Source organism: Pseudonaja textilis, chromosome 11 (genome assembly GCF_049901715.1).
Source record: "Pseudonaja textilis isolate UNSWEBS1 chromosome 11, rPseTex1.2, whole genome shotgun sequence".
Lineage (NCBI taxonomy): Eukaryota > Metazoa > Chordata > Lepidosauria > Squamata > Elapidae > Pseudonaja > Pseudonaja textilis.
In genome coordinates, this window is record NC_142000.1 from 12,510,485 (window position 1) to 12,529,844 (window position 19,360).

General features: G+C 40.9%; 2 protein-coding genes across 2 annotated transcripts in view; both read left to right on the forward strand.

Annotated features, from left to right (window-relative positions):
- Positions 1 to 11,203, forward strand: part of RANBP10 (RAN binding protein 10) — a 37,487-nt gene extending 26,284 nt beyond the window's left edge. Inside the window, exons 9-14 of the mRNA XM_026719000.2 lie at positions 664 to 812; positions 1,403 to 1,598; positions 2,812 to 2,936; positions 4,107 to 4,252; positions 5,093 to 5,204; positions 6,130 to 11,203. Of these exons, the coding sequence (XP_026574785.1) occupies positions 664 to 812; positions 1,403 to 1,598; positions 2,812 to 2,936; positions 4,107 to 4,252; positions 5,093 to 5,204; positions 6,130 to 6,260 (859 nt within the window). The 3' untranslated portion in view covers positions 6,261 to 11,203. The remainder of the gene's footprint in view (positions 1 to 663; positions 813 to 1,402; positions 1,599 to 2,811; positions 2,937 to 4,106; positions 4,253 to 5,092; positions 5,205 to 6,129) is intronic.
- A 2,007-nt stretch (positions 11,204 to 13,210) lies between these two features.
- On the forward strand, positions 13,211 to 19,341 carry LOC113448394 (uncharacterized). The gene is made up of 5 exons (XM_026719066.2): positions 13,211 to 15,245; positions 15,534 to 15,585; positions 16,317 to 16,504; positions 17,567 to 17,725; positions 18,680 to 19,341. Exons 1-5 carry the CDS (start codon positions 15,057 to 15,059, stop codon positions 18,815 to 18,817), a joined length of 726 nt encoding a protein of 241 aa, XP_026574851.2. The 5' UTR covers positions 13,211 to 15,056; the 3' UTR covers positions 18,818 to 19,341.
- The last annotated feature ends 19 nt before the right edge of the window (positions 19,342 to 19,360 follow it).

Below are 19,360 nucleotides of genomic sequence, written 5' to 3' on the forward strand. Positions count from 1 at the left end.
TGTCCATTGCCTTGAGTTATTTGTAAATATAATAAAGGCAGGATATACATAATAAATCAATAAGATTGTCTTTGAACGATGGGTGCCCTGTCGGAGAAAAACTGGAGGGGATAAATCTTCTAAGAAATATGGTTTGACCTGACCCAAATAATTGAAGCTTGCCCTCAGAGTGCTGCTGTAAATAGCAACCCTTGTTATCTTTCCAAATGGAAGGCAGCTTAAGAGGAATCCCTTTTTAGGGAAAGCGAATTGGGATACTTTCTCAGACAGCTCAGAATAACTTCTCATTTTTTAAAACCAGACAAGCCAAGACTTGTAAGCCCGCGTCAGTGGTTTCACTTACAGAATGTTTTCCTAAATGCTGCAGGAAGTTTAAAAGGGAGGCCCTCAGATTCACAGTCTAATAATCTAGAGGTTGTTAGGCATGTAGCTTCTGCACCACTTTGATGGATGCATTGTGTATTTTCCTTCCAATTCTTTGGAGCTGCGAGCCATTTGCTGTAAGAAGGTCGAACCAAGAATGCTCTTTTCTCTGCGTGCTTCTCTGCATGCCAGGCCCAAGGTGTAGCTAATGTTGAACTATTACTGAACTATTGCATTTATTTTTATTTTTTTCTGTATAGTTTCCCACTCACCTGCTTTCCCACCCCTGTGCATCCCTAGGTGCCGGCAGTTTGTGGAGATGGTGAATGGAACAGACAGCGAAGTGCGCTTTTTCAGTACCCGCAGCCCCAAATCACAAGACAGCTACCCCGATTCCCCCAATCTGAGTCCCCGACATGGCTCCAATAATTTGCACATCCACATCACTGGTAGGCGTTCGCTTGTCTCCTAGAGACGTCCTCCCCTTGGCTTGGTGCTAACTTGGCACCTACTTTTCATTATCTTTCTGGAAGCTGCTGTTAGAATTTCTTCTCAAAATTATGCCCAGTGCCTTCAGTAGTGAAGAACCCACTGATACCCATACGAAGTACGATTCTGGCACAATGAGCTCTTCAGACAAGAGCTAAGGCCGAGTAAGGTTTTGGCAGTGACTTCGTCAAACTCGGTTATCTCTCTCCTGATTTTAGATTGCTTCTCCAAAGTAGATTATTACTCGCCCCAGCTCCTGCCAACCTAGCGATTTGAAGGCATGCAAATGCGAGTAGATAAACAGTTACCACTCCAGTGGGAAAGTAACCAAGTTCCGTGTGTGCCTTGGCATATAGTCCTTCTAGCCCATTTGACCACGGAAGTGTCTTTGGACAATGCTGGCTCTCTCAGCTAGGAAATGGAGATGAACGCCGCCCCATAGAGTTGGGCCCGATTGGACAGGAGAAATCGTTACCTTTAGTGGGGCTTAAACTTTTAGTCATTAAAAAAGCGCTGGCTTTCCCAACTTGACTTCTCTTTCTGTCTTCAGGAGCAGACAGCCCAAGCTGCAGCAATGGGGTGACCTCCCTCAAAAGCAAACAGAGCCACAGTAAATATCCTGCACTGAGTTCCTCCTCCTCCTCCTCTTCCTCCTCCTCCCCTTCATCTGTGAACTACTCAGAGTCCAACTCAACAGATTCTACCAAATCCCAGCAACATAGCAGCACTAGCAACCAAGAAACCAGGTGAGACAGGTGCCTTTCTAGGACAGGGCCAGGTAATAATCAAGTGCAGGTAGTCCTTGACTTACGACCACGGTTGAGTCCCAACATTTCTACATTGCTAAGCAAGACAGTTGTCAATGGGTTTTGTTCCATTTAAAGACCTTTCTTGCCACAGTTGTTAAGTGAATAATAGGGTTCCTAAGTGAATCTGGCTTCCCCATTGACTTTGCTTGTTCAGGAGGTTCGCAAAAGATGATCACATCACCCCGGGACGCTGCAACTGTCATAAACATGAGACAGTTGGCAAGTATCCAAATTTTAATGACCTTTGATCACAATCGTTAAGTGTGAAAAGCGGCCACTGGTCACTTTTTTTCCCCCGTGCTGTGATAACTTTAAGCGGTCCCTAAATAACGGTTGTAAGTCAGGCGGTACCCGTATAAAGACAGTGGCAGCTCTTTCCTTAGTTGTCTAGTTGAATTCACTTTCTGTATAAATCATACGGCGATGTAAACAGCTCCAGCATGTGGATGGCGGCAGCAGCACCTTGCTCAACTTGGTTGATCTCTGAGGCCGAGTAGACCAGGCCCAGTTAACGTTTGTTTGATTAATCCTCAGTTAATCTCAAGACTGTAGACTACATGGGAAAACCAAAACAATGCCACCAAAGACAGGGTCAAACCTCTTCCATATGCTGCATTCAAGGAAATTCTATGGAGGCATCCAGAAAATCCTCGAGCGTCGAAATCAACTCGAAAGAGATATACTTTTTTTTTTCTCTTTTCATTCCTGTATTGGGAATGGATGAATTTTCAGCTCCTGGATAGATTTCACAATGCTTGTATAACAACGTGGGCACCAAAAAAACAAAAAACAAAGACTGCCCAATGAGATTGTTAAGAGTGCTTATGATCAGGCAAGATTAACTTGCTTAATTTGAATGATGTGCAAATGCTATTTGAGGCTGGCGTCGGATCCTTTGGGAGATGGCCAACCTTGGCCACTTTAAGACTTGGATTTCAAATCCCAGAGTTTCCCAGCCAGCCATAATTGCTGGGGGATTCTGGGCCATGAAGCCCACAGGTCTTGAAGTTTGCCCAAGCTGGACCCCTTGATATATATATTCTAAATCGAATCTGTCTGTATCTCCTGCTGATGTTGAGGACATGCCTTTTCCTCTTTTGGCCTTCCTTTCTTTTGGACTCTCTCATGACTTCCACCCTCTTCATTCAAGTGACAGTGAAATGGAGATGGAGGCAGAGCACTATCCCAATGGAATCCTGGAGAATTCAGCCACCCGAATAATGAATGGCACTTACAAGCACGAAGAGATTCTACAGACCGATGATTCCAGCATGGGTAGGTCTGGCGGGCGCGGAGGTAGGAGAAATGCCCTTTTTTTTTGAGAAAACGGTTCCTTATCCAGGGTGGATGAGGTTCCTTACAGAAAATTACTCTACATCAGAAGCTTTTTCCAGTCCTTCCATTCGTATTCAGGTAGTCCTCGACTTACAACCACAGTTGAATCCAAAATTTCTGTTGCTAAGCCAGGTGGTTGTTGAATGAGTCATTTTGCAACCTTTTTGCCCTGGTTATTAAGCAAATCACTGTAATTAAGGAAATCACGCAGTTGCTCAGTGAATCTGTTTCCCCATTGGCTTTGCTTGTTGGAAGGCATCTGGGAAGGTCGCAAAAGGTGATGGATGAAGCTGTTGTAAATATATTCTGATTGCAAAACAATTTTTTTATCACATGACCATGGACATGCTACAGCAGTCATAAATGCAAGGATTGGTTGTAAGTCACTTTTTCCTGTACTGTTGTAACTTCAAACCATCGATAAAAGAATGGTTGCAAATCAACAATTACTCGTATTCTACTTTATTCAACAATGGATAGAATCCATCCTGGTTTAGCACAATGGGTGGACCCAACGCTTGCTTACCATATACGATCCAGCATAGAATTTAACTTCTGAAATTTTAAGCATGTGGTGTTCGTGGATTTGAAGTAAGTCCTGGAATGCTGAGAAAAAAGGCTTAAAAGTTAACCTTTTAAAAGATTTTAGGAAGGTTAAGTGTTCTTCCAGGCAGGGCCTCTTTAGAAGACTTCTGTACCCAGTGACTTATATGGCTAATAATTAAAGGTGGGATTCAAACTTTTTAATATCAGTTCTGTGGGCGTGGTAGGGGAAGGATACTGCAAAATCCCCATCCCCCCTCCTCCCCACTAACCTGCTTTCCAGCTCAGTTCTCCTGCATAGGGCAACCAAGGAAGACACAGCCAATCAGCTCGGGAGGCGGAGACTAGATGGGGGCGGGGCCAGTCAGAGGTGGGATTTGACGGTTCTCCAAACTACTCAAAATTTCCGCTACCGGTTCTCCAGAACTGGTCAGAACCTGCTGAATACCCACCTCTGCTAATAATTTGGGAGGGTGCGGGGTGGGCTTCAGTGGGTCTGAAGAAGGCAGAGGCTTTGGTGCCATGCAGGTTCCTGATCTCTTCGTCCGGTTTCCCCCTCCTCTGCAGAAGATGGCTGCCCTCAGAGGCAACTCTGCGGAGGGAACCACGCTGCCACCGAGCGGATGATCCAGTTCGGGCGGGAGCTCCAGAGCCTCAGTGAGCAGCTATGCAGAGACTACGGCAAGAACACAACCCACAAAAAAATGTTGCAGGTATTCACAGCTTGGCTGGATTTTTCCCTTTTTCACGCAAAATCCGTCCTCTCTTTTATTTCTCTGTAAAGCAAGGTTAAGGTTTTTTGGCATGATTTGTTTAAAAAGATGAAACCAGGAGGACAGTGAAAAACATGGTGGAGTTCTCGGCGCTCTCTGAGTTTGTTTTTCTTGCAGACATTTCATTATCCAACTAAGTAACATCATCCGTGTTAATCCTTTATTTTCTTTTATTGGCCTGTTAGATTTCAGCAAGAATTTCCAGGGAGACTAAAATTGTCCCAAGCGATTCAGAGTTTAGAAAACCATTCATTGCCCTTGGCAAAATCATTTAAACCTCTCCCCACTGATAAAATAGAATTGGCCTTGGACACACACGCACCCCCAAAATGACCACACACACACATCCCCCCTTCTGTATGATTTTCCACCTGTGAAAAATAAATACTTTTCACTGGTCAGTAGAGGGAGCTATTGCATTAGTATTATTCCATACTATGGAAGAGGGGAAAATTGCAGCTTATTTAAGCTACAGTGATCAGAAATTATCCCCCTCCCCAATTTAAATACAACCTCCCCCAAAAGTATAATTAATGTTTAAAACAATACTCAACTGGGCTTGAAAAAAAATGAACACGGTGCCTGGCCAGTTTACGAATTCAGCTCTCGGCATGCCCTTACCAGCTCTTTCTGGTTCTCTGCTGTATTCCTAGACAGCCTCATGCCTTCAAGATAAAATAGGTCACTGTGTCAAAGCAACCTTGAAATCCTGGGAGCTATACAGCCACTGAGACCGAGCAGTTTTTGCTGCTCTGCTGAGATCTCTTGTTACTCTTTCAGGATGCATTTAGCTTGTTAGCCTACTCTGACCCTTGGAACTGCCCAGTCGGTCAGCAGCTGGACCCAATCCAGAGGGAACCTGTGTGTGCTGCACTCAATAGCGCTATTTTGGGTAAGGAGATGCCGGGAGCCCATTGTAACTCCGCTTTGTACCCCTCTTGCTGCACCGAGAATAATGTGGGAGGGATTTTGCTGCATTTTTGCAGGTTTGGGGAAATTACCTGCGCCAGAGAGGGAGCCTCAGTGCGTGTATAGAAGAAAGAGAAGAAAAAGGGGGGGGAAGGAAAGGGAAGGAGGGAGGGGAGAATTAGAGTTGCTTATTGTTTATTTGTGTCAGAAGCGTCACAATTAAAATTTAAAGCATCACATTTAAGCATCACAATTTAAAAAAAAAAAACAACCATGTATTTTGTAGCAATAACTGGCAAGCTGGTAGAAGTTGTAATATTCACTTGATTGAGAAAAATGTCTCTGAGTGCCCATCAGGGCCAGATTTTTTTTTTTAGAAAATAGAAGTGACTGCATCCCCACATTTTCTTCGGAAGTGTATCATTTCCCTTGCCTCCCGTAGACCAGGGCTGTCAAATTCGCATGACACATTGTCATCACGTGATGTATCGCAACTTTCCCCCCCCACTTCGCTAAACCGGGGGTGGACGTGGGCAGCGTAAGCACCCCTCAAGCTGCAAATTTGACCCCCCCTGCCTTAGGTGAAAGTGAGTCGGCTGCTAGAGAGCACCCTTGGAATCGTAACAGCCGTGATGTCATACTACAATGTTCCTAACTTGCCGGCTAGTAAATAAATGGCCGTTCTGTTTGGGCTATTTCGGAAAAGTGACCATCCTTCTGCCCGCCACGTTGCAAGAACGGCTAGAATAGAATTAGAAATTAGAATTAGAATTAGAATTGAATTCTTTATTGGCGAAGTGTGATTGGACACCCAAGGAATTTGTCTTTGGGGCAAATGCTTTCAGTATAGACGTAGCCTGTTTGGATGACGTGTTCCTTCCTCATCTCTGGTCTCTTTCTCTCCTCAGAGTCTCAGAACCTGCCAAAGCAGCCCCCGCTGCTGCTCGCCCTGGGCCAGGCCTCGGAGTGCTTGCGACTCATGGCTCGCGTGGGCCTGGGCTCCTGCTCCTTCGCCAGAGTGGACGACTATTTGCACTAGCCACCGAGTGAGGCAGAGTGACCCTTCCAGTTGCTGCCCTTTCACCTCTTCCTGCCTTTGCGGTTTCTCACCTGCGCCTGCCCTCCACCCGCTGCCCAGCAGCAGGACGCAGTGTTGACTGAGGCGGGAGGGGAGGAGGAGGAGGAGGAGGAGAGGACCCTTGACGCGCCTCCGTTGCTCGCCCTGGAAACTGCTCACAGGGCCGCCCCCCCATCCCATCCCACCCCACCCTGCCCCTTCCATCACAGCCCCATCTTGCTCTGTCCCACAGCACTTGGCCTTCTCACTGGTCCCTCGGATGTAGCGCCTTCTGACTTTAGGATTTTACCTTTATTTTATTATATTATTTTATTTCTCTGACTGAGCCACCAGTATTTATACCTGGAGAGTTTGTGCTGAGCTGGTTTCTAATTCATTTAGAGATAAAAAAAAAAAAAAGTATATCTTGAGTTGGTGATGGCCTGTTTTTGCTTTTTGTTTTAACTTTATTTTTACGTTCAGAGAAACTTGCTGGCACGCGTGTTCCTTGGACAGTATTGTTCACTGTTGCTGGTCCTCACAAAAACCAAGAGGCTGAATGTGCTTGTTGGAATATTAGCCATGCTATCCAAACAAAAGAATTTAATCATCATCATTTTTTTTTTTCTGTGCCTATGACACACAGCCCTAAGAAACCCTACGGATTCGCCCTGGGAACTAATCCAGGGAAAGGCTGAGATTGGGAACAATGAGATGATCTGTTCCCAACTGTCCCTTGAATAGGATATCCTGCGATGCTTGGAAAGAGAACTGGGGTGACCTGAGTTGTGTCCCCATCCTCTGGGGAAGAACAGGAATATCTCTTAATTAAGACAGTCAGACGTGACTAGAGCATCGCTGTGGGAATGCGCTGTTGAGCTGCAACTTCCCAAACCACTGATTATTGGCCACGCTGACTGGGTGGCTGGGAGCTTGACAATCTCTGGAAGAAGCACAGGTTCCTTCTCCTTCATCAAAGCCATCCTAGGCTGCTGCAAGGGCACTTCTCCTCTGTCACACCCGGCCACATCTAGGCAACTCAACGACTAACTCTTAAGACTCACCACAAAGAGGAAAGAAGGCGGCTTGCCTGCTTTCCTCATCCTGGTACCCAAACAGCCGCCTGGAATGGAATCGAGGTGTAATGGAAAACGGGAGCTATGAATTGGTCCAACATTTTCCTTTCTTTTCTTTTTTTCTTGTCTTTTTTTTTAAATCTAGAGACCTCTTCCTAAGATCTTCCCTTATAAAGTGGATAGATGCCTCCATGTCAGGAAAAGACGAGTCTTTAAAGCGACAAGAATCCCTCCCATCAGTGTTTGAGTTTGTGAAGCCAACGTTTTTATTTCAGTGTTTCATTGCCTCCATGCCTTTGATATTACACTGATAAGACCCTTGTTTTTATCCTGCTTACCCCCTCCCCCCAGCCCAATTGAAAAGAGGGCATAAGGCAATATTCTTCTTTTCTTTTTTAAAAAGAAAATGCAGTTTTACTCCAAGGAAAATATCTTTTTTTAAAAAAACAAAAACAAATTGGGAATCATTTTGCAAACGTATATATTGTAAGAATCCTTACAAAATACTGCTAGACTTAACAGGTTGGAAACTCCAGTCGAATTTAATGTACACAAGTGAAATGATAACTGCATGACTTTATAGTACAACAGAGGAATTCTGCTGTACTAAAAGCTTGTTTGAAACATAATTTATTGGCTTGCCGGTCTATTTCAACATTTTGCCTAGCTTTTAAAAAAAATTAATTGGAAAGAATTTTTTTAAAATCCATAAGTTGGGCAGACAAGGCATTTTAATTAAAACTTGCAGAAGATAACACAAAAGTTTCTGATGTGATGAAGAAAAATGCTTCCATTGAGGGTAGGGAATTTTAATTTATTGTAGCATAGAAAGTGGTTTTTGTTTTGTTTTTTATTGAGAGTCTTGTAGCTGTGATGAAAAAAAAACTATGCATCTATGCACAGAATATTTCGAATATTATGCAAGTATCACCAGGTCAGTGGAACCTGGAGAAATAATAAGAAGGTGCAACTAATAAGAAAGTGGAGAGTCCTGCCAATGCCCAGCAGAGATCAATGTTTGCTTCAGATTTGTAAGTAAGACATCCCGAATCTGGAAGACCATGTATTCCTGTTTCCTTGGCAGATCAAGACTGAATTTTAGTGCAAGATGCTGAAAGAAAAATGGGCCCATCAAAGAATTGACTCTACAGAAAAAATAGAATTCCAGACTCTGGTCCCATTGCATAATTTGGCCAGGTGCTGATTAGATTGAAAGGAATTTGTTTTCTGGTTTGCACTTTTGACAAGGGGGAACATCTAGCCACCATTCCTTTTGCTTGGATGGTCATGAAGTTGTACATTTGCTGTGATTGGATTTTACCCTGCCCGATTCCTTTTCAAGGTCGTCTAAGGCTAGTTTAAACATCATAATGCCAAGCCACAAAATTACGGTATCGCCGAATAATTGGCAACACCAGTTTAAAAGCAGAATGATTTGTCCACCTTTTGTAACTTCCTATATGGCAAATGTTTGTATTAGCAATACCAGTTAGCAATTACCTGGCCTGCTGAGTTTGCTTTTAGGCTTCATAGGAGGTTTCCAGTGTTTGAGTTCCAGTTTTAAAGTTCAAAGTTCAAAGCCTTTATTGTCATTGTACATCATGTATACAACAAAATTGGTTGAGCCTCTACTGGTGCAGTCCCTACAAGAATACAAGACAACATGAATAATATAAAGAATAATACTTCTACAAGTAGTTAGGGAAAAAGTTTTAAATGTTCACCGTCTTAAGATGAGCTTCAACAAACCAATCTCTTGCTTATTTGGGAGCAGATTTCTTTCCTGCTTGATTTGTTTTCTCCAATTTCCATCTCGTCCTTTTTCAAAGTTGCTTCAGGAAGTTTTTTTTTTGTTGTTCTTCTCTGTCGGCTGCTTTTTTTCCCCCAAGCTGTGGCTTCTTTGCTGTCCTTTGCTTAAAAGTTAACTGTTTCCATGGCAGGATTTTCACTGTAAAATATTTTCTCAGACAAGTAGCTAGTGGCCATCTCTAGCAGGTGGTGTGGCAGTGGTGACAAATGTGTAAAAGAGAAAGCTTCGGTTTTCCTCATCAAAGACAATTTGATGACTCAACATTTTGATGCCACAGTCCTGTAGATGCAGCAGGTGAAATGTAATTTAGGAAGCATTGCGCTATGCCTGATTCAGAGGTTTATGAGTCTTGGAATGTGATCCAAGACGATCAGATATTTGAACACTAGTTATAATTGCTCTAAAGAGACCAGAGTACATACGGAAAAGGGTTGTTTGAAATCCTGTGGAATCGTTGAAGGGAAGAACATTTAAATTGTGTTTGTGGTTCAAGGCTTTCACCATTTTCAAGGGCACAAAATGGTACAGAATCTTTGAGTTCTCCATACTTAGGTCAGCAAAAGAGACAGAGGCGTGTCTAGCCTGAAAGCCACAGTTTACATTTAGTCTCAATTTTAAGATGAAACCTGACAAGATATTGTTAGGCTCTGCCAGGTAATAATAAAGTCGTATCTATCACATACCTTAGGATGTATTTCCTTTAAAAAAAGCTTTTATGAAAAGATTTGACATAGATAAGAAATTCAAAGAAAAGAAATATTTTCGTTTTGACACTATCTGACTGATTTTGTCATCCTGTCAGAAACCTTTTGCGAACAATCCAGATTTTTATCAACCATCAGTACAATGAGTGACTAAGGCATAGCAGCTCATTTTCTGATCATTTGACATGTTGATCATACTTCAGACTACGCATCGCTGACCATGGTGCCTGTAAAATGGACATTGGAAAATCCTGAATGCAAGAGTGACTCTTCTATGATTACAACGGTGGAATAATCTGCAATTATGCTTCCCAACTGCGAAGACAATGGCTAATTGTAGTCCAACATCTCTGGATGACATTCGAATGGGAAGGGTGGTTGATTTTGAGGAATTTCAGAGCCCTGGTAGCTGTTCTTGTTCAAAGAACCATCTCATTTTTCTTCCATGTAGTTTTTGCCACCACTTCCAGGAATTGTTGGCTGTAAATTATAGAACGTTCTAGAACTGGAATGTCGCCTACCAATGATTCAAACTGGGTGTCTTGATGTCAATCATTGCTTTTTCAACAAGGAGCAGCAGTCACGCCAACAAGAGTTGGTGCTTCACTTACCCCCGTTATGGTCCTCTGCATCCTGTAACCAAATAAAAGTGCCAAATCCCCTTATCCAATTGATTCATTTAACCCGTCTTCTTTTGGGAACTTGTTTTGGGAATATTTGAGAAGTACAATAGGTGTAGAAGAACGCTAAGGGTCACTACCAACAAGTATGTTCAAATCTTTGGACCTGAGGTTTGTTTAAAAACAACAACATTGGGCTGGAGCTTTAAGATTTGGGTGCTCATCCTGAAGTAGCAAGAAAGATCGCTGCCAGACATAATTGGATTACATTTTGGATCTGACACTGAAAAAGAAAACAATTCTTTATTTTTCTCTTCCTCTCATTTGCTGCAAACTCAGGTACCAGTTCTCGCATGGCATCTCAAACCCTCTTTGTTTCAACCATTTTATTATACCAACTGTAAGGATTTTTTAAAGTATATCCTACTAAATAAACGGGCCGAGCAGCATGTTGAGTTCCCACCAGGCTTCCCTGATCTCATGTTTCATTTTCCTTTTATTGAGGACTTGACAGAGCTCATGCACATTTGGATCCGTTTCTGCTTAGTATTTGTGAGTTCAGTTAAACCAACTCTAGCATGAAAACCTTCCCAAAGGAGGACATTTTAACTGACAAAAAAAAAAAAAGAGAGATAAATTGTACTGGAAATATAGAAACCCACAGTCTGTTGTATTTTGACAGAATTATTTTTATTAAAATATGCATCTCTGTGCACTTGCCTGTGTCCCGTCTCACTCGCTTCCACTCCATTCTGGTGCTTGTGTGCGTTGTCTATCGAGGGAAGAACTTTATTCTACGCGGTTAGTCCTTGAACGTACAACCATAACTGAGCCAACATTTCCATTGCTAAACCAGAGTGGAAAGGCCTATTGCCAGCCAGTGGTGTATGAGCTAGGTAAACCCTCACTGACCTTTGTCAAAACTGCCTGGCCCCCTCTGTATGTTCAAATGTGTGAGTTTGTGTTAGTTCATATCTATATTCTCAGTTGTCATTTGTATCTGATTGTAGAGAAGTACAGTAGGCATGTTTTGTAGTCATATTTTGCATTACTGCATCATCTGAAATAGGATGAAGGCAAGCTTTACCAGGTGAAACTGCCATCAGAATGTACATCCATTTTCATAGATTGGACATTTGTTCCTTTATTTTTTTTATGATAACCCAGTATGATGGAAAAATGAGAGCTTGTTTGTGTTGTCTGTTGAGGGAAGAACTTTTGTTCTACATGGGTAGTCCTCAGTTTATGACCACAATTGTTCTATATGGGTAGTCCTTGGTTTATGACCAACATTTCCATTGCTTAAGCCAGACAGCTGTTAAGTGAGTTAAAAGTCAAGAGTGCTGTTGCCAGCCAGTGGCAATGTGAGTTCCAATCTTTGGGTGACTTACGGTGTCAAATAAGAATCAAGGTAAATATTGCCATTAATCTAAAACTGATGGAGCAGTTAACATAAAGACTAAAATCAAGCATGACCCTACAATTAAAATTCTGATGTCTTCATTTTCATTATTTTTAGCAGAAGGCATACATTGTTAGATCTCAGCACCCTGTTTAGTTGGGAATCTTGTTCTACCACAAGCATTTTAATCATCCTGCTTTCTATTAATCCATGACAAGGAAATAAAATGTGTGTCTCCCAACCAGACGCTGTTTAACTGCAACAGCCAGCATGACTCACCACAAGGCACGATGACTATAACTCTAAAGGCCTGAGACTGAGACCATCGATTTCCCCCTTTCTATCTATAATGTTCAATAATAACTTGTTTGGAAGTTATGGCTTAAATGTACGTGCCCTTCCCTGGTCACCTCAGATGCTCTTGGGGCAAGGTAGATGGCAAAGACAACACTTGAAAGGACAGATCTAAAGCTTTTGACAGACAAAATTAGATGAGTGTAAAAAAAAAAATCAGGTAAGTTTTTAAATACTTCCAAGAATTGTTTAAATACTTTTTTTTAAATACTTAAGAATTAATATCTGTGGAATTGAAGTTCAGCTCTGGAAAGAATATAGACAGTGCCCTACGTAGTACTGATTGCATTGCAAAAATCAAGCATTGTACTGCCAATATTCATGGTCTTCAGAATCCAAATTCTGTCACAGTGTACAAAAAAACCAGTTTTTAATAGAATACCTTTATTGTAATTGCATTCCACGAATACAATGAAATTTGAAAGCTACTCCACCACAGTGCCCCAAACACCACATTACAATCACACTAGAGTATTTAAAAATTAAAATAATTACAATAATAATAATAATTAAAAACCTAGTCTAAAACCTATCTAAAACATTTAGTAAGTTAAATAGTTTTAAATGCCACTATATGCATAGGACTAAATCACAAATGCACTGTTTGATTCAAGACAATTATTGCCTTGGAAAAGAGACTGTTTCTCAGTCTATTAGTCCTCATTAGTCCTTTTATGATCTTAATTTATGAGTGATTTATTTCTTTATTCCCCTTCTACAAATGTGTAGGATATTAAATTCCTTTATACTCCTGATTCTATCAATGTTTTCCTGAGAATGGATACAAGCATATTTAATAGTTTCTTCTTGCATGCATCTAGCCTTAAGCTTAGTTCCTTTTCATGTTTTCCTCTGTGCATCTTGAAGATATTTTAATATATTTTTTTGAATAGCACATAACAAGCAAAGCTTTGTGTAAGTAGACAATATGGAAATGAATTAATGCCAATTACCAAAGCATAACTTTGAGGCAACTTGCTTTAAATGCCCAGTGTTCTCTTGGATTACCTCCCTCTGTTGAGCTGTGGGTCTCAGAAGTTTGTTTTGTTTCAGTGATTGGTTTCATATTTTGACTTGGTGCTGTTGAACTCCAGACCAACTCTGGGTGACTTACGGTATACATATAATAAGATAGCTACAAACACTTTCTGGTTTTTCTTTGAATTGTTGGGGGCAAGAGGCTGACTCTAAACCGCTTTGAGAGGGCTGTGAAGCACTATAAAGCGGTATATAAGTCTAAGTGCTATTGCTATACTGACTTGCCTTGCGTTGGGATGGGCACCAAATAAATTTAATAAAGCAGAATACATAGAATCTGAAGCATATGCTGGCGAGCAGAATCTCAAGAATTCTTGAAAGATACAGTGTTTGAGTGAAAACAACAGAACAAGATCACTGCATTGCACAATTCAGGTATATATCTGATTCTGACACATGTATTGCCTCAGTGCCTGCCTTTGCAAGGCATGATTAATCGTGGTTCTATTAATTTATTCAACTAACGGCACTGATGGTGTCACCTAGTTTGGGCAATGAAACATCCGTAAGAAAACAACCAAGCTCAGAGAATACCAAGGACCCCTTACAAATGTAAAGATTTATATTGAGTCCACACATGATTATAGAAACTGTATTCTTACACCTTTATAAGCCAAAATGAAATTGGCCAGTTTAACACAAATCCTCTCGCTTTAGAGTTGGAATGTTTATGGTCAAGAAATCCAACTGCATTTTGCTCATCTGCTCAGATGATGTTTTGGGCTGGGTAGGATTGATCCTTTTAAATCTTATGAAATCCTTCTTTGTGGCAGCCGGAAATCAGTGTGGAAGAGAGCACTCAAGGCATCATGACTGTGCTGGTCCAACCTTTGTGAAGATGACAATGGGACCTTTCTGATTGGTTGAGTTGTCGACTTCCGGGGTGATCTGCCTCACCATAATGTCATCAGCACTTAATACCCTGAGAGGTGATGAAGCCTCCAATAAATCATTGCAGGCATGAAAACTTCTGGTCTTGTTCTTTTCTTTCTGTCACAAGATTTCAAACTTCTGCATAGCTTACTGAAAACGTTTCGTAAAGAAAAAAATAAGGCAACTATGAAGGACCAATGAAGAATCTTTGGGATTTGAAGGTTGTAGCTCCAAGAATCAAGATCAGCACTTCCATATTGTTTCTTTAGTGTTGTTCATCCTCCTGCCTAGGATTCCAGATTGTATTAAACCACAATAGTTATGAAGGCTGATTCCACAAATGTCATTAAATATTTTTTATAATTTCATATGCAAGCTCCATAGCTCAAACCAGAAGCGCAGTCTACCCATTTAAATTATTTTTAAAATATAATCTTTTAACATGCATGCACACAAATAAATAAATCCTTATACACCCATATAAAAATCTTATTAAAAAGGAAGATAAAAAGGGAGGAAATTAGTCTTGTGCCAGTTAAATGAAAGGGATCTGGAAAATTCCCCAAAACTCTGCAGACAAGCTGCTGCTTTCTGACTCTTTGATGCTTTGCTCCATAACTGAAGGTATTTAGGCTGGTGAACATCATAAATCATTACTATTTGGATCTGGCTTTGTAGGCTTCTTACTCAGCAGCCAAACTTAATTTTTTCCTGCTAATTAGGTCTCTTCCTTGATTAGAAAGTATTTCTAAATGCTTTATAAGGTGGTATATCTCCACGCACCCACCTTATTGTTTTGATCGGTCCTTTTGTTAGAGCAAGCAATGTTGGTGTGGGTGTGGCATGGGTCCTATTATTGCCTCCTGCAATGAGAAGAGACATTTGAACTAAACTTTCAAGCATGTTGGAAGCTGAAGCTGCAGATTCTGACGAAATGGCGCAGGTAGCTGACTTCTCTGTTTTCAGTGTTTTGGTGACAGGATCCAATCGGGGGGTCGGTCTGGGTCTGGTGAAGAGATTTCTGGAGTTGCCCCGTCCACCCAAATGGGTCTTTGCCACAAGCCGTGATATGGAAGGGGAGAAAAGCAAGGTAAGAATCAACATAGGATTAGGGGACAAATCATGGTTAAGATATTGAACCTGCTGGGTTGTGTCATACTGACTGGCTTCACATGTTGCATTAAGCCATAATGCAGTTTGTTAACTGGTGTTTTATTGATTTAATAACAATGAACACCTGCCGTTGAATGGATGATAAATGTCATTTCTTTCCTGGTTTCCTTTTGCTATTGTTCTCTTTGAGGACTGAAGCAATTGCCTATTTCTTGACCATAACTCTGAGTTTATGAGGAAAAAATATGAATCTTTTCTCTTCCAGGAGCTGAAGGAGTTGTTATGCAAGCATCCAAATCTGGTGGTATTGCAATTAGGTAAGTTTTGTATGTCAAGTGCAAACGGGGCTAATTTTGTACTTTACAAATGCCCAGAGCGTCATCTAAATAGTATTTCTGGAAAATTTAGCAAGCCCATTTAATGGCTGGATTCACTAGAGATTCTTTTGAGGTTGGCTAATGTTGTTGTCTTACCAGAATTACATTCTTTGAAGATTATGTTAAGGTCCTCATATCAGAGTTGCAACAATCTGTTGAACAAACAGGAAGAAAATCATTTGCAATCCCAATGGAACAGCCCTGGTTTATTTGAGCAAGAAAGTATTACAGTATATTGAAGGTTGATTTACAAAAAAACCTCTGTGAGACATTCTGTATGTCTTTATGTATTATTTTAACCAAGAATGTTGCAGGAACTTCAGTCAAAGGAGCTTAATTCAGTAGGTTTTGACTATAAAGACATAATGGAGTGTAATGTGCAAAGGCAGCCTGTCTCACAGCTTGTTTCTGATTCAACAAAGAATGGGGCTCTTATGATTTTAGACCCCATTTTATAGGAATCATAACATTATTTCTGGACAATATTCTTTAGAATTGCTATTTATACATTAATGTCCGTAATGGAGGCCATGCTCTGACTGAATGCTATTCCAGAAGGTAGGTTGTTGCATGGATGGACACGTAGATCTTCTAAACATTCAAGAAGCTCCCTATGTAGTAATTCTGAAATAGCGCATTGTTGATGTTCAAACAATGTTCTTTTTCTTCAGATGTCACTAATCTCGAGAGCATCCAGTCAGCTCTGAAGAGAGCGGAAAAGTATGTTGGAGAAGCTGGGCTGACCCTCCTAATCAACAGTGCTGGCATTTGGGTGTACAGTGATACGGAAACAGAAAATGCCAAGGATATGATGAGAGTTTACTCTGTTAATACCATTGGTCCACTGCAAATAAGTCAGGTTTGTTTATGGTCACAACACCTCTCAACGCAAGGAAACTCCTTTGTTAACAAAAAAAGACCAGACAGTTCAACTCAGCATTTCAGGAGTACAAGGGAATACTTTAATCCTGAAAATAAAGAAAGAAAATTGTGCACTGATTTGGGAGCAGGGTGGAACATTGAGAAATGTGCAGCTGTTTCCTTTGCAGGTATGCCGGCCCAGGAGATAACACCTCAGATTGTTGTGACTCATTTGTGCTAAAAAAAAACCCCACACATTTCCTCAGGGTTCAACAATGTCTACAGAGAATCTTTACAGGGGATGGTACAGTAATGGCAACTTGGAATGCCACCTGAGGTGCACCAAATCTGCATATGTCTAATTCATAATTCCAGAGAGAATACAGGGCTTGGTATGCGCTGAATTAAAAGGAGATAAATGCTCTTGTGCTTGAAAGAGGCACTAAAGCAACCCATTCTTGAAGAAGCCATCTCTTGACCCACAGACCTTTGACGGTTATGTTCCCATCGTCCATCTCTTCCAAGAGCAGTGGTGGTGCAGTGCTTAGAATGCAGTGTCACAGGCTAACTCTGCCCACAGCTAGGAGTTCGATCCTGATCGGCTCAAGGTTGATTCAACCTTCCATCCTTCCAAGATCAGTAAAATGAGTTGGTGGCAATATGCTGACTCTGTAAAGTGCTTATGAAGTGGCATATAAGTCCAACCGTTATTGCTACCGTACCTCTCCTTTCTCAGAAAAGTTGAAGAAAATGGGATAGGAAGGCAATTACAGAACAAATGGATTATTTGGGTCTCAGGCAAACTTTGAATTGTAGACCTGCCCTCTGGGATGTACATTGTCTCATCATCTCCCCTTCTAGACTGCATCAAATGGAGGTGTGGACCTACCTTTAAGACCACCAAAGAGCATTAGACCAGCAATAGACCATCCAGGTCAGGCCTGGATGACTCTATGAAGGTCCTCTTGCAGAAGATATCAGAAGACCTTTCCCTGCCGTTGCACAGTTCCTTTCCCTAGGCATGACTGCAGCTCCTTCTCTCTTTTCTTCTCTCGACAAGGCCTTCCTACCCCTACTGAAGAAGGCAGCCCGGAGAAGTCCACGTCAAGGGCTGAGCAGCTCCAAGGCAGCCCTTATCAATATATCCAGCAATGCAGGATCAATGGAACTTGTTGCTTATTGGAATGTAGGACCATCAATTGCATATCGCTGTAGTAAGGTATTTAATGCATTTTCTATGTGGAACTGGGTTTATTGTTTGCATATTTCCATTTTAATTATTAAAATACCAGCCAATTTCTTTTGTAGGTTTCAGTGTAACATCTTTTTCTATGTCCTTACTTGTAGCTTTTGATTTATAAATCCACTTTGAACACAGTCTCTGTCTTGTTTAATAAAATATGTTCCTCTTCCATAACATCTTTTTGACAACAATCTTATTGTTTAAATTCAAAACAAAAGTACTTTTCCACAGGAAAGATACTTCATAGCAATTCCAAACTCTTGTTTTAAATTTATCTAGACCCTTAGTCCATTTATAGCTTTTTAAAATCAAAGTTATAATCAATACATTCTGTTTATTTTTTAAAAAAATTTAAAGGTTGCAATTAAAATTTTTCTTTCATTAAGGATTGAAAGTAAACACAGTGTTTTTAGTTTGGTTGCTCCAAAGATGTCTAATAGCTGAAAATTAATTAGTATGTAATTTCTAAATACGATTAGAAAATGGAATATGCAAACTTAGCGTCCTTTAAAGTTGCCACACGTGGTTTGAGCAAGTTGGATATTCCCAAACTGGATGTCCCAAGCTAGATGACGTCTCATCTGTATTGGGGCAGGCTGAAGACTTGAAAAGGAATTCCAAGGGCTGATAAATTCCTTCTAGCATTCAGTCAGTAGAAATTTCCAAACCAAAGATGGCTGAAATGCTTGTTTCCAGAAAATGTAATAATGGAGATAAAAATGTCCTTGCCAGCCAGAAGAACACATTAACGATGAAGAACTGTTTGTGTTCTAAAGAAATTATTTAGTTCAATTCTGGTACCTATGCCTCCTATACCTTTCCAGCTCTGCATGATGGTTAATGCACAATATCTTGTTAATCACCGTTTTTCTTAATCCTTTTCCCCCTTCTTCTCTTCAGTACTTTCTTCCCTTGTTTTCACCCATGCAGGCTGCTTTGAACATGCTCACCAAGTGCCAGTCTCTTGAGTACGCAGCCAATGGGATTATGAGCATCTCCATCCATCCTGGCTCAGTTGAAACATCTCCCAACCCAACTGTAAGTTTGTCCTCCTTGGAAGAGATATAACACATTAATGCCTATCCAGTTATCTATGCCCACACACAAAGATATATGGATAATGCTGAGTCCCTGAAGTTTTTAATGGTAAAAATTGAATTAAAGCTTTGAATTAGGAGTAAAGAAATGGCAGAATGGTAATAACGTAGCCAACCCCTTCTCTTCCATCATTTCCATTTCCTCTTAGAAGGAATATTAAATCTCACCTTCTCCTCTTTAAATCTCTTGTAGTTAGAGCTACTTCTGATTCTTTCTATTTGCAGAGCACTATGTCTGCAGGAAAGCATGTTATATCTGAAATGGCCAACACACTGTCCCTCTCATAAACCCTTTTAAGGCAGGGTTGACTCATTCATTCGAGAAATCATAATGGAGGAAGTTAGGGAAAAGATTCGCATATTAAATCACAAGAATTCCATATTAGAAATATTAGAAGCAGCTTTATTGATTCCGTATTTACATTTGTAAGGCCTGCTCATCCATAGTTAATATGATTTAATTAACCCAAATTTAGGGATTTAAATGATGCTTTGCATCATCACCCATCACAAG